Raw genomic sequence first — 12,430 nt, 5'->3', positions numbered from 1 at the left:
GGAGGAAGAATGAATTTATACTGAAATGCCAATCAAGAGCCTTCTATACGGTCATGTACTGATACAGCAGGAAAGGCAAAGAATGCAGGAGGTGACTCGTTCATAAAATCAGAGGATGATCCTGAGCTTCCATGTAAATATTCAAACCCCAACAGATAAATGTGCAGAATTTTGCCAACCCTCATTCATAGCAAAGTTCAAAAATCTGTATAAATAAAGGATTTTAAGGGGAGGGGAGGAGCTATTGTAGTACCCAGGTGGAAGCTGTTCCTGGAATCATGTCATAAGGAGAAAGAGCTCTCTGATAAATTCAGTGTGATACAAAAACACTCAGACTGCGGTTAATACAGATTTTTGCAAAAATGACATATGAAAATTACATTTCTTACAGTTCAGAATTGGCTGATCCTCTGTGAATTCAGATGGCTGTTCAATATGAAAAACCTTTTGCTGGAATCCAGGGATGCATTCTAAATCTTCTGCAAATACAAGCAACAGCACCTGAGGAAACAGAGGGAACGGACTTTTAATATCCACTTGTTCACCAACCTTCTTGGCTTTTGTGAATGTTAGCAAGTTTGGACTCAATGTTCATTTAAAAAAAAACCAAAAAGCCACCCACACATCCAGCACATCACAGCTTCCCTTTACAACTTTCTAACCATTGCTTTGCACGAGAAGTTTCAATCAGCATATACACAGGCAGATATAAAGGTTGCAAAAAAAATAATATGTCTAAAGATACATCTACACTGCAGCTGGTGCGGTAATGCCCAGTTTGGGTAGACAGACATGCACTAGCACTGCTCAAGCTAGCATACTGAAAATAGCAGTGTGGCGTCATGGGCTAGTTGCCTGAATACAATACTGCCCAACCCTGGGTGCATATACGTGGGCAGTTAGCCTGAGCCACCATCCACATTGCCCCAGGCCAACATTGTGCAGATGTACCTAAGATTAATAATGTTCAATTCAGAAACGCACTTAAGCACCTGCTTAAAGTTAAGCCTGTTCTTAAGTCCTTCTTAAGTCACGGGACATAAGCAAGTATAAATAGGGCTGGAGTATGCTTAAGTTATTTGCTGACTCAAGGCCTATAAGCTTAGATTAGTTTAGTAAATCTCTGAGATAGTGAGGAAGTCTTTTGTTCAAGGATAAAGTTTCATGTCACAAAGGTTTCCTTTGTATAAACTCTGGCAGCAGATGGAAAATGTCAATTCCCCACCCCCACAAAGCTACAGTTTGTCCGGTTTCCCCATAATCAAAAAGTTGTTTACCCCAGTGAAAGACTGAAAATGGAATGTGTAGCTGGATCTGAAGGGTAAAGTTAAATACAACTTGTGTCACTGTTAGTAGGTGATCACCAAAGCACTTTGTCACCACAGGAACATCTGGGCAGGGGAGAGAGGGTAAAAGCAAAATAAAATTGGCATTGTACCTATTCCCAACCAATCTCTGTTTCAGAAGATTTGTGTTCTATCACTGAATAGAGACAACGAGCTGAAAGGCTATTTTCTTTGGTGGGCTTTAAATGGCAGAGGAGCAGGTAGGAAAGTCACAGAAAGAGTGGAGAGGAAAAAAAGGCACAGAAAGTTTAAGGGTTAAATGAAGCACAAGAAAGAAGAGCCAGATCCAAAGTAGCAGGCAGGATAAATCTACTTTTCCATACCCAAATATAAGCATCCAAATGCATTTGGGGCCTTCTTTGGGGGGTTTCCTCTGGTCCTGATTTTCAGAGATGCAGAGCACTTACAGCTCTCATTAGTTTAAACACATGCCTAAAATGTCTCCAGTTGGACACCCAAAGGAAGACCAGAGAAGGGCAACAGAGTAACCAAAGAGAAAATGATAAGTTTGACTTTCATTAGTACAAAAAATAAATGTTGACATGCAATCCCCTCATGAAAGAGCCCTTATACTCAGTAGCTACCTACAATGCTTGACCTGCCAATGAGAGATAAGCTCATCATTTTCAGTGATCTAACACTATTCCAGCAAATAAGCCTCCTCCCTATAGAGTAAGAACAGGGTCCTCCAGCATATCACTTTCAGTGCTACCTTTGTTAGATAAACCTCTTTGCCATGTTGCTCTGTTCAGAGGACAGGTGATTATTATTATCAATCTTAGGCTAGCATGCTCCCTGCTTAGCCATCCCTTGTTTGCTCTTGTCAAAGAAGCAGAATGCTACCCAGGTTTTCTTTCCATACAGAAAATCCTGTTGCACTACAGAGTCATTGTTGGCTTTATATTACTTGGTCTTTCAAAGCACAGGGAGGACAGTATCCCACCTGGTCTTATATGAGTTGCTCTTATTGAAACTTGATTCTCGGGCAGTCTATTTCACATAAACACTTGCTGTAAAAGGCCAGCTAGACATGAACAGACACTGTGTGCAATAGCCAGAATGTTTCGTGACAATCCAATTGGCAGAGTGTGGGCTCACTTCTCATCCCTAATGATATGCACCGCATTTGCCCCTTTGTTCAAGTAAGAAACCAAGAGAGAGCGCAAGCAAGCAGAGTCTAAGCCACTTGGCAACATTGTCATGTCTCCCATACTATTGCTGCTTCCCCTTCTTCTCTTAATAAACAGCAACCTGCAAACAAAGGGCAAGATCCTCAGGTGTCAATCAGCATAACTCCATTGACTTTAAAGGAGCTTCACCAATTTACACAGCTAAGAAATTGTCCCACAGTGCCTCACTCTGCCCTCCAATGTCCTTCTGTACCAAGGACTCACACAGTAACGTCCAGATTTTCAAAGCCTACACTCACAATTGCAAATTAGTTATTTAATTCATAGAAGTAGCCAGATATGCATGTAACCAGCCATTTGCATGTGCAACTACTCCATCCGGATGCAAATCCACAGTAATAGTGCGTGAAAATGAAGCACGTAACCCACGCCAGCTTGATGTAGATAAAGTGTCACACGCAGTGGCACCTAGATCAACTAGAGAGTGATACGCCTGCTACAGCCTCGGCTAATAGAAATGTGTCTTTTAGCTCATGCAGAAGAGACTTAAGCATTAAGCTCCAGAGGTCTCAGGTTTGATCCTGCCTGACGACGATCAGGGTCTGTCGGCATTATATCTTTGCATATGCATTTTCTGCACGGAGCTGACACAGTGTATTTTTAAAGATTAGGCCCAGTTGACACATGATGCCAACGAATGGGCTTGCACACAGCATGAATTAGTGCAGAATAAAATGTGCCACTCCTTCCTGTACTCCCGTGTCAAGACACAAACGGTGAACTACACAGTGTTGCAAAACCAGCCCAGTTTGGCAGAATAGCCCATAAAGTACATACATTTCAACGATAAAGATAAAATTAATTACAAACATGATTTTGTTGCTAAAAAAATACATGGTGGTGGACATAAAAGAGGCAGTACATCCTAGCTTGATCGCCTAGCCTCTGGAATCTTGAATTCTAGTTTGTAGCCTAGGAAAACACAGATTAGGATTGCAAAACTGATTTGGATATGATCTAGGTCAGTAATCTCAGACAATGTGTGTTTGCTGTGAAATCAGGATGATCTAAATATGCCATGAGTTCACTTCTGAAAGTCTAGTATACAGGACTCATGTAATGTCAACTTAACAAACAGAATGTGACCTTTAATCTCTTTGAAATAATTATAAAATGCAGGCCTGGCCTTGCTGTGAAATGGAACATTTTATTCTAGCTGTGCAATTCCAAACACTTTCTTCTCTTCCAGACATTAGACAAGATGTCAAGTTTGTCATCACATGGAAGGTTTTTATTAATTATCTTTTAGAAGCACAGTCCTTCTTGTAACTGTATTTTTCACACAACGAAAATTCTTCTATTGAACTAAATGTCTATCTTCTTAAAATTTTGTCTGCTAAAGGTCTTCACTTTGAAAAGCCCTGGCAAAAAAATAAACCAAGTACAGAACTGCGTTGAAAGCAAAAGAGAATATTGTTTAAAGCAGAACATATTCTAAATTTCAGCACCATACAGAATTCATAATTGTGTGTGTCCAAAAAGAAAAGTTTCCTGGATCATTAACTGTTTAAAGAAAGTAGAACTGGCATCTGAATGCTTACAGGTATCTTCTCCCAAAGAAAATATTTTATTTTGCATATAGGAGATTTTAAAACACTGTGAAGGTACACAAATGCTGTTCATACTTACAAATTAAAGGGTATATGTGCCTCCAATTCAGCAAACCCATCCCGTTTAGCAAAGCACTTAAGCTGGTGGAGAATTTTTTGGCAACATGTTTTTACCAAAACCATCAAAACTGAAACTTTTTGCTGAAATACATCAGTTTCAATGAAACTTTCATTGGGAAGGTTTCTTAGGTCCAGGATGGAATTTCTGGTCAAAACAAGAGAAGCACAAGAGAAGCACCCAAAATAGCCAATAGAACAGTGGTAAGGGCACTAACCTGGAATGAACATTTCAAAACATGGTTTTGTCCCCATGCTGTACTAACTAAATGTTGAAACCTCAAGATTTTTTACGAAATGGGATTCTTCCTTCCTTGCCTCCCTTATTAAGCACATGCTAAAATGCTTTTGACTTTAGCCAATGAGATTCTTGTAATATTTAAGAAGCAAAGAGATAAGAATTTCGAAAGCTAAAAGTACACTGCTCTATAACTGAGAAGGGGTCAGTCTCCCATTCTTTTACTGAGAAAAATAGTATCTGCAGCCTTCAAAGACTGAACACCAAACACCATTTGCTCATAACAACCTAAATCAATTTGGAAGTGAACCGTTCCCTGCAAAGCAAACTGCAGGGTTCAATCACACAGCCCTAGAGAGCCCATGGACTCATATATACAACCAAACTGTCTCACCTGGTGCAATTTACTTGTTAATAAAATGTGAAGATTGAAGAGGCAATTTTTAATATCCTGACAGTTTGTCTATGCAAACTTACTACTGGTCTTTATAAGTAAATGTCAGTGGTTCGGCTAGCTCTTAAGTAAGCTTGGTCATAAGGTCAGTAGATAAAGCTGTGTTCCCCATGGTGGTACTAGGCCTACTAAACATCTTAATAAAACAACAAACATATTCTAGAGGTCGAGGTTGATCTCAGTGTTTGCCCTGAAAGCTGGTCACACAAGAACCATGGAATGGAAAGCAGAAGGGGATCTCACTTTTTTATCAGAGCTGACCAGAGGATAACAATTCCGTCCTGCAGCAGATTTTGAGGCTCTGAAATGAATGTCCATTCCACATTGGGACAGAAGAAAAAAAACCTACCTTTCTAATGTTTTGGTGAACATGGTGGCTAGGATACTGCCGTGGGACATGGGAGGCCCAGGTTCGTGTCTATATACTCTGCCAGATTCAGACTGAGCTAGGGTGAACAACTCTGCTCTGGATCAGGCCCATCCCAGGCCATGGCTGTAACCACTCAGTACAAAGTCTCTCAGACCCCAAAATCCTTCCCAGGGAAAGTGTTGTGGAATCCCCATGATACATCCCCGTGAAACAACAAAACAGCATTTTTCACCAAAATTGCATTTAAGCAAAACTGTTCTGACAGTTTTTATACCTCTCCCGCAGCAGATATTCATGAGGAACCTGAACTGAAACCCTTTGTACGTGACCTCATCTCAGAACAGGGTTTCTCTGCCTCTCTGCAATTGATGGAAAGTTAGCCTCTAAAACAAGCTCCCAAATAGAACATAAAACGAGATTTTTCAAACCATCAGATCTCTCCGCTTGTTGTACAGGAATTCCATTCAGATCAGATCAGCCATATCCCAGATTTGGAAGTGATGTTCTCAACCTGTTCTACTGTAATCCTTCTCGAATATTTGTCAGCCTGATGTGTAATAGATCAAGTCCCAATTATAAAAAACCCTAATCTTCAGAATGCCAATTACATCTCACATTGTTCTTATGGGTTGAAATTCATCCTTATGCAGAAGACTCACACAAGGCATATCCAAACAGGGCGTAAGTGGGGCATAGGCTAGGGTGAACTGTATCGAATATAAATACAAAGAAATCTCAGATTATTAGGATGACAATATTGTAAAGTTGGAGGTCCCCATTTTATCTCTGGTTCCATGCGAGCAATTTTAGCACTAAGAAATCACCATAAAACCCTATAAAGTTACAGGAAAAGTTAATATGGAAAAGAGACTCAGGCGTAAATGACAGTATTGCCAACCTCCAGACCTCAAAAATCAGGAGTTAGTCCCAAAGACATCATGTGATGTTCAGAAAATTATACAAGTTTAGGTTTTATTTTCTCTTGCTATTTGCTTTGTTTTAAGGTCTGAGGTACACCCAGCTCATCTTTTTTAGCTTTTCTCTGGCATCATGAGAGCTAGAAACCAGTTTTGTTTTGTTGTTTTTCAAATTAAAGCTCAGGTTCTTGCATATATTCTCTCATAATACTATGACACCAGGGGCTGTGGAGTGAGAAAAAAACTCCAGACTGCGAGAGCTGGTAACACTGAGTTAATCTCAAAATGAAAAATCAGGGATGGATACGTTGTTACACATATTAAACTCCTGGCTAAGTAGCTACTCCAAATCTAAAGACCCCTTCCTTCCACAGGTGCTTCAAAAATAGGGCCTCAACATAAGAACGGCCATACTGGGTCAAACCAAAGGTCCATCTAGCCCAGTATCCTGTCTTCTAACAGTGGCCATTGCCAGGTGCATCAGGGGGAATGAACAGAACAGGTAATCACCAAGTGACCCTTCCTCTGTTGTCCATTCCCGGCTTCTGGCAAACAGAGGTCTATTAATTTCATTGGGTAACCCTGGGTTCTTGTGTTATGAATAACACGTCCTTATTTACTTTCTCTACACCAGTCATGATTTTATAGACTTCTATCATGTCCCCCCTTAGCTGCCTCTTTTCCAAGTTGAATAGTCACAGTCTGTTTAATCTCTCCTCATATAGAAGCTGTTCCATACCCCTCATCATTTTTGTTGCCCTTATCTGTACCTTTTCCATTTCTAGTACATCTTTTCTAAGATGGGGTGAGCAGAACCGCATGCAGTGTTCAAGGTGTGGGAGAACCATGGATTTATATAGTGACATTATGCATTTTTCTGTTTTATTACCTCTCCCTTTCCTGCAGAAATATTTAGTAAGAGGGTCTATTGGAGAGAAAAAATGGGTATAATAGCAATAAGTAGCATAGCCTGACAGCATTCTACAGAAGGAGGGTGAATCCTGGCCCCACTGAAGACAGTGGGAGTTTTTCCATTGACTTCAGGATCTCACCCATAGCATTTTGGATCAGGGAAATAGTTATATTAAATTAAATTGTCACAGATAGTTACCATAACCGAATAATGGAAATATTCTTATGAATTAAGGTCCTGATTCTGAATCAGACTGGACAATGGGATTTGTGACACTGACTTCAAGTAGCAGATCCTCAAACAATTCTTTCACCTACCCATATACAGGCTACTTGATGGACATTTTTGAATGTCCTCACTGAGTGGTTTTACAGCAACTGGCACAGAAGGAAATGATCCAAAAGCTAGCAGCATACATCCTGAAATTGGTGTCATTAACAAAGGTATTATAATACTGTAAAACTACGCACTGATTTATACTTCATTATCACAGCACCACCAAACTCACCTATATAAGCTAAAAGAAATGCAGTGCTGTTTTTTGGAATTCTATCCTATTGGTGGATTGCGTGTGGTGTGTTTTGGGGGTTTTTTAAATATGCGGGGAGGAGGGGAGTGAGTGAGTCCGTGAGAAAGAGAAAAAAATAGGTGTTAACCTCCTTTTTTATCATGAGATGGTTCAGAAAAGCCTATTGAAAACCTCTACAGCTCTACCTCTGAATCTGATAGTGAATTCAAGTCATTGTTGTAAGAAATGCTATTAAGATTTGGCAATAAGATTCTTCAAGGATGATAAATATCCTTTTAAAGGGTCTGCACATCCATTTACTGCATAGTTCTGTCCTAAAAATGAAAGTCACACTTGGAGTACTGAAGGGTGGGTTATGAAAATGCAAATTAGAGTGACTTTATTGGCTCAAATGAATTCAGTTCTCTTGTCACTAAGAAGTATGACTGTGGTAGACTTCCATTAACTGGAATCAGAATATGACAAAGTCTTTAGGGGGACTATCTAACAAAGAGAACTTTCAAAAGGAAAGGGTCATAAAAGAATGAGTGTTTATTATGAGAGTTGTATCACACATTGAATAAAATGTGTATCTTCCCCGACATGGGAAATCTTGTTCATTTGATTATTTAAGAAGTGATTTACTGGTAAGTGTTTTTGAACAGGCAGGTGCTTTGCTTCTCAAGCTTAAGTTCTATAGAGGAAGTAAAATAAGGCTGTTAAACCAGCATCAGAACCAGACTTTTCACATGGACCCCTATATCCATGCAAGTCCCAACAGTACCCTGGAGTCCATGCTAGCAGATCGCTTATAATGAGACTGGAATTTTAGGTCAAAATTTACAAAATTTTGTAAGCATAGGCTGCTAAATAAATCTTCAAAAGTGCTGGGCACCTAAAAGCTGTCACTGAAGTCAACTGATGTTCAGCAGGCTGGTATAACCGAGGTCTTAGTTGGATACATAGGTATAGTGAAGAAACTCTGGCCTAAGGCCTGAGTCTAAGTTTTGCTACAACAGTACCAAGCAGTTTTTGCAAAAAGAATCAGGATTAGCCTTTGTCCAAACCCTTACATCCATACCAAAATTATCATCCATATTAATTAAATATTCTCAGGGGCTAGTAACAAAGAGCAAGCTTCTGGATACTCGTGATGAGGAGTACTTTTCTCCATGAGTAGTCCCATTAAAATAAATCATCTGCTACCAGTCATACCACCTCGCTCTTATATAGTGCTTTTCATCAGTACATCTCAAAGCATTTTAAAGGAGGTCAGTCAGTATCATTCACCCCATTTTACAGATGGATCTGGTAAAGTGCCACTCATCATCAGCAAATGAATCTACTCAACGAGTAAAATACTACTCAGTGTGACTAAGGGCAGTGGAGCCTGGCCCCAAATCATTTTATTTGGGTTATTAAAGGTGGTAACACGTTTCTGTGACAAACACAGACACCAGCTGAATGAGATTGCAATTGGTTAGCCTATTTAGAGAAGGTTGCACAATAAATATAGTTTACAGACAACAGAATAATGCAAATGAGCCATTCTGTAGCACTATTGCACCAGCGAAAGAGGCATAAATAAGACACACTGAAAGTCAAACTTTCCTTCTCATTAAATGCAGTGTATGGAACTATCCAAACCTAAACCGTATTGTGACAATAGCCTGTTCCAAGGTCTGTTTATATAGAACATTTTAGCTATTTATCATCTAATGAACCAGTTTCATGCTATTTTCCTGTAGTTATGGCTCCATGAAAAACATGAAAATTTTAATCTCTATAAAAAAAAATTTAAGAAATTCTTAAACATAGTTATGCCACTTCATATCCACTTGCATGGGGGAAAAGTAATTATTCCATACAGAAAAATATTGATGTGGCAGAACCTATTACAGAAAAAAAAATTAAGTCATATTTCCTACACCAGATAGCACTTTCAGATGAAATTTCTTGCAACTATACTGAATAAGATATATGTATAATTTCCCAACAGCATGATCGTTATCAGAAAGGTATAACCTTCCATCTCTTGCTTTCTTTACATTCCATAGTGTTATAACACACGGCAATTATTACTATATCACAAAACTTAGCTTAGTGTATAACATTGTATATCTGTCTTTCGGGTATACTGCACCGGGAAGCTAAAACCAAAACAAAACTTGCTAAAATAGACCTTTAAAAGAGCACATGGATTCATTTGCTATGGTAAAGACAAGAGCGGTATTGTGAGCCCCAAGCATTGAAAAAAAATCAGGAATTGAGCCCCAAAAATATTTCATAAAGAATATTTCACAAGGCCCAATCCAAAACCTATTGAAATCCCAGGACAGGTTCCATTCAATGGGGCTCATAATCTTCGGCATAAGTATGTGAGTTAATTTGAGCTCTGTTACAATAATCAGATGAAATTACCTGCATTATCTTGCCACAAATTATTCGCAGTGGAATGAATATAATATTTTATGGTGGGGAAACCATGTGACTTGCAATGATATCTGGTGGCAAAAATAACCTGTTGTAGTACAGGCATAAAAAGTGTTTTTAATGGTTTAATATTCATTTTCATAATTTCACTAAATACAAAAAGCTGGGGTTCAACCAAAAGATTAGACATCAGATGAAAGACAGAAAGAAGGTTTACTATTCCATCAAAAGAACCCCCTTTTTTTTTTAGTTGTACAAGTGCAATCAAAACACTTCTGTGAACTACTAAAACTCAATTTTTTTCCTTTCATGCCTATTAACAGGCCATTGGTTAACAAGTGACCTAGATCAACTAGGTTATTTTTTGCTATTGAAAGTATATAAATAAATAAAATGTTGTACATTGACGCCAATGCAAACATATATTAATGTTCGATAATATTAGACATTAACTACCAGGTATAATTGAAATGGCAATTCTCTTAATTACCTAATTAGTGACACATTTTGTTCTGAACTCTCACTGGCTTTAGTGAGAGTCACATGTGCATATGGCAGGGAAGAATTTGGCCCCTCATGCATAGTTTTAATTATACTTCCATAATATTGAGTCATTTAGAAGGCATTTTTAAATTGTATGATTAAACTTCTGGAGCATGCTACTGTCTGCGAAGAGACACGAAATAAACCTACTCTCACTTAAATCAGTGGGAGTTTTCTTATTGGCTTCATCAGGAGCAAGACCACAGTGTGTTCTTTTAATCTGCATGAGCAATCTTTTTATCGGCTTGGTCCAGTTTATGGGCTCATGATCAGTGCAGCTGCTTTATATATTATTCTTTAGCAAGGATATGGTAAATCTTCAGACAAAAGGAATTACTCTCACATGAGGTGGACTAAGAAAAGCTTTGTTCTCTTTATCATCACCAAGAGATAAAGAAATGGATGAATGCACTAGCTATTGGGGGCTTGTTGGTCAAGGTAAGGGCATGAATCATATTTCAGCAAGCAAGCGGAGGCTAGGAAGTTTCTCGTGCTAACTCAGAGGGAACTAGAATGTACCATGCCCTTTATAGAGGAAGGGGAACTGAACTCTGAAATTAGTGAGGTATTGCTGAAAATATGTATCGGGACTGCACAGTTTATGCTGACCTTAACTCACAAGATAGTGGGCGACCTCAAGGGTGTCACAGTTAGCATGCAGATGGTACCCTTTCCCTATTTGGGAATAATCTATTGAGGTAACTGGGATTAGAGCCCGCTATGCTAGACAGTATAATATACTTGGACACATTATCTAGCTGCTGATCAACTCACAAAACTTACAAGCTAAGTCACAGAAGGGAAAAGGAAAGTAGATTTGTTACTTGTCTGCTCACCTTTATCAGAGGGACATATTTTTACAATTTCTTCTATAAAACATGTGAAATCAACTCACTGTGCTAGCCTGCATAATTACTCTGCAGTGATGATAAATTAATTGCAGTCCTTTTATGCTCCTTCTTTCTGAGTGTGTCTATCAAAAAGAGTAAGGACTGACCCCAGTGAACCCCAGATGAATGATCAAGAACTACATAAAGTTATCATAGTTTTAGTGAAAAATAATATAATTGATCAACTCTGAAATAACCAGTGTAGAAAAGCCAGGTGCTTAAAGAGAATTGGGGGCGGGGGGGAAATTGCATCTCCTTAATTGGCAGAATCAATATCTGGTGGATTCAGAAGACTCGTGGTATAATTTATATTAGTCAAGAATCCAATTCCAAAACTGCTTATAAAGAAAAATGTTTAAATAATTTTAATCTTGGTCAATACTGTGCCTTTTTTAAAAAAAGTTTTTCTATTCACAAAGGATTGGTAGCTTTAACTTATTATAGGTACCCTCTGCTGGTATCAGCATATCTCCAATGACTTTAACAGACCTAGGCTGATTTATACCAGCTGAAAATCTGCCCCTACATACATACACCTTATCACAGTTCACGGAACTAACCGGGCCTTGCACATGTATTCATAAAACACAGTCCTTTTCAGGTGTTAGGCTTCATCAAGAAATGTGACCTTTTTTGGAAATAAAAGACAAGAGAGAACAACTAAAAGAGCTAAATTATTTTTGCCAGTTCTTCTGTCTCTAGAAAAATTATGTCCTGGGGGAAAGACAGCAAGTAACAGAACATTTCTGTGCACATCACAACATAGCAAACTCTCTAAAGCTTACAGGCCCTCTGTTAACAGTGACATTACATCAAGAATGACCTTTACAAAGAAATAAAACCCATTAGTTCTAGGAACACGATAACTATTAAAGATCAACACTTAGGAGCCGAAGCAAAACCTATATCTGGTAAATTAATTAGAACACAAATTATATGAAACCAAGACCTTGGTCTATAA

The 12,430-nt window shown here is 38.6% G+C and overlaps 1 protein-coding gene across 1 annotated transcript in view; it reads right to left on the bottom strand.

Moving 5' to 3' along the window:
• Positions 1–12,430, bottom strand: part of CDH13 (cadherin 13) — a 758,666-nt gene that overhangs the window by 621,439 nt on the left and 124,797 nt on the right. Inside the window, exon 2 of the mRNA XM_074968836.1 lies at positions 390–501. Within this exon, the coding sequence (XP_074824937.1) occupies positions 390–501 (112 nt within the window). The remainder of the gene's footprint in view (positions 1–389; positions 502–12,430) is intronic.

The sequence above is a fragment of the Natator depressus genome, chromosome 12, assembly GCF_965152275.1.
Source record: "Natator depressus isolate rNatDep1 chromosome 12, rNatDep2.hap1, whole genome shotgun sequence".
NCBI lineage: Eukaryota > Metazoa > Chordata > Testudines > Cheloniidae > Natator > Natator depressus.
This window is presented reverse-complemented; position numbering and strand designations above follow the sequence as displayed.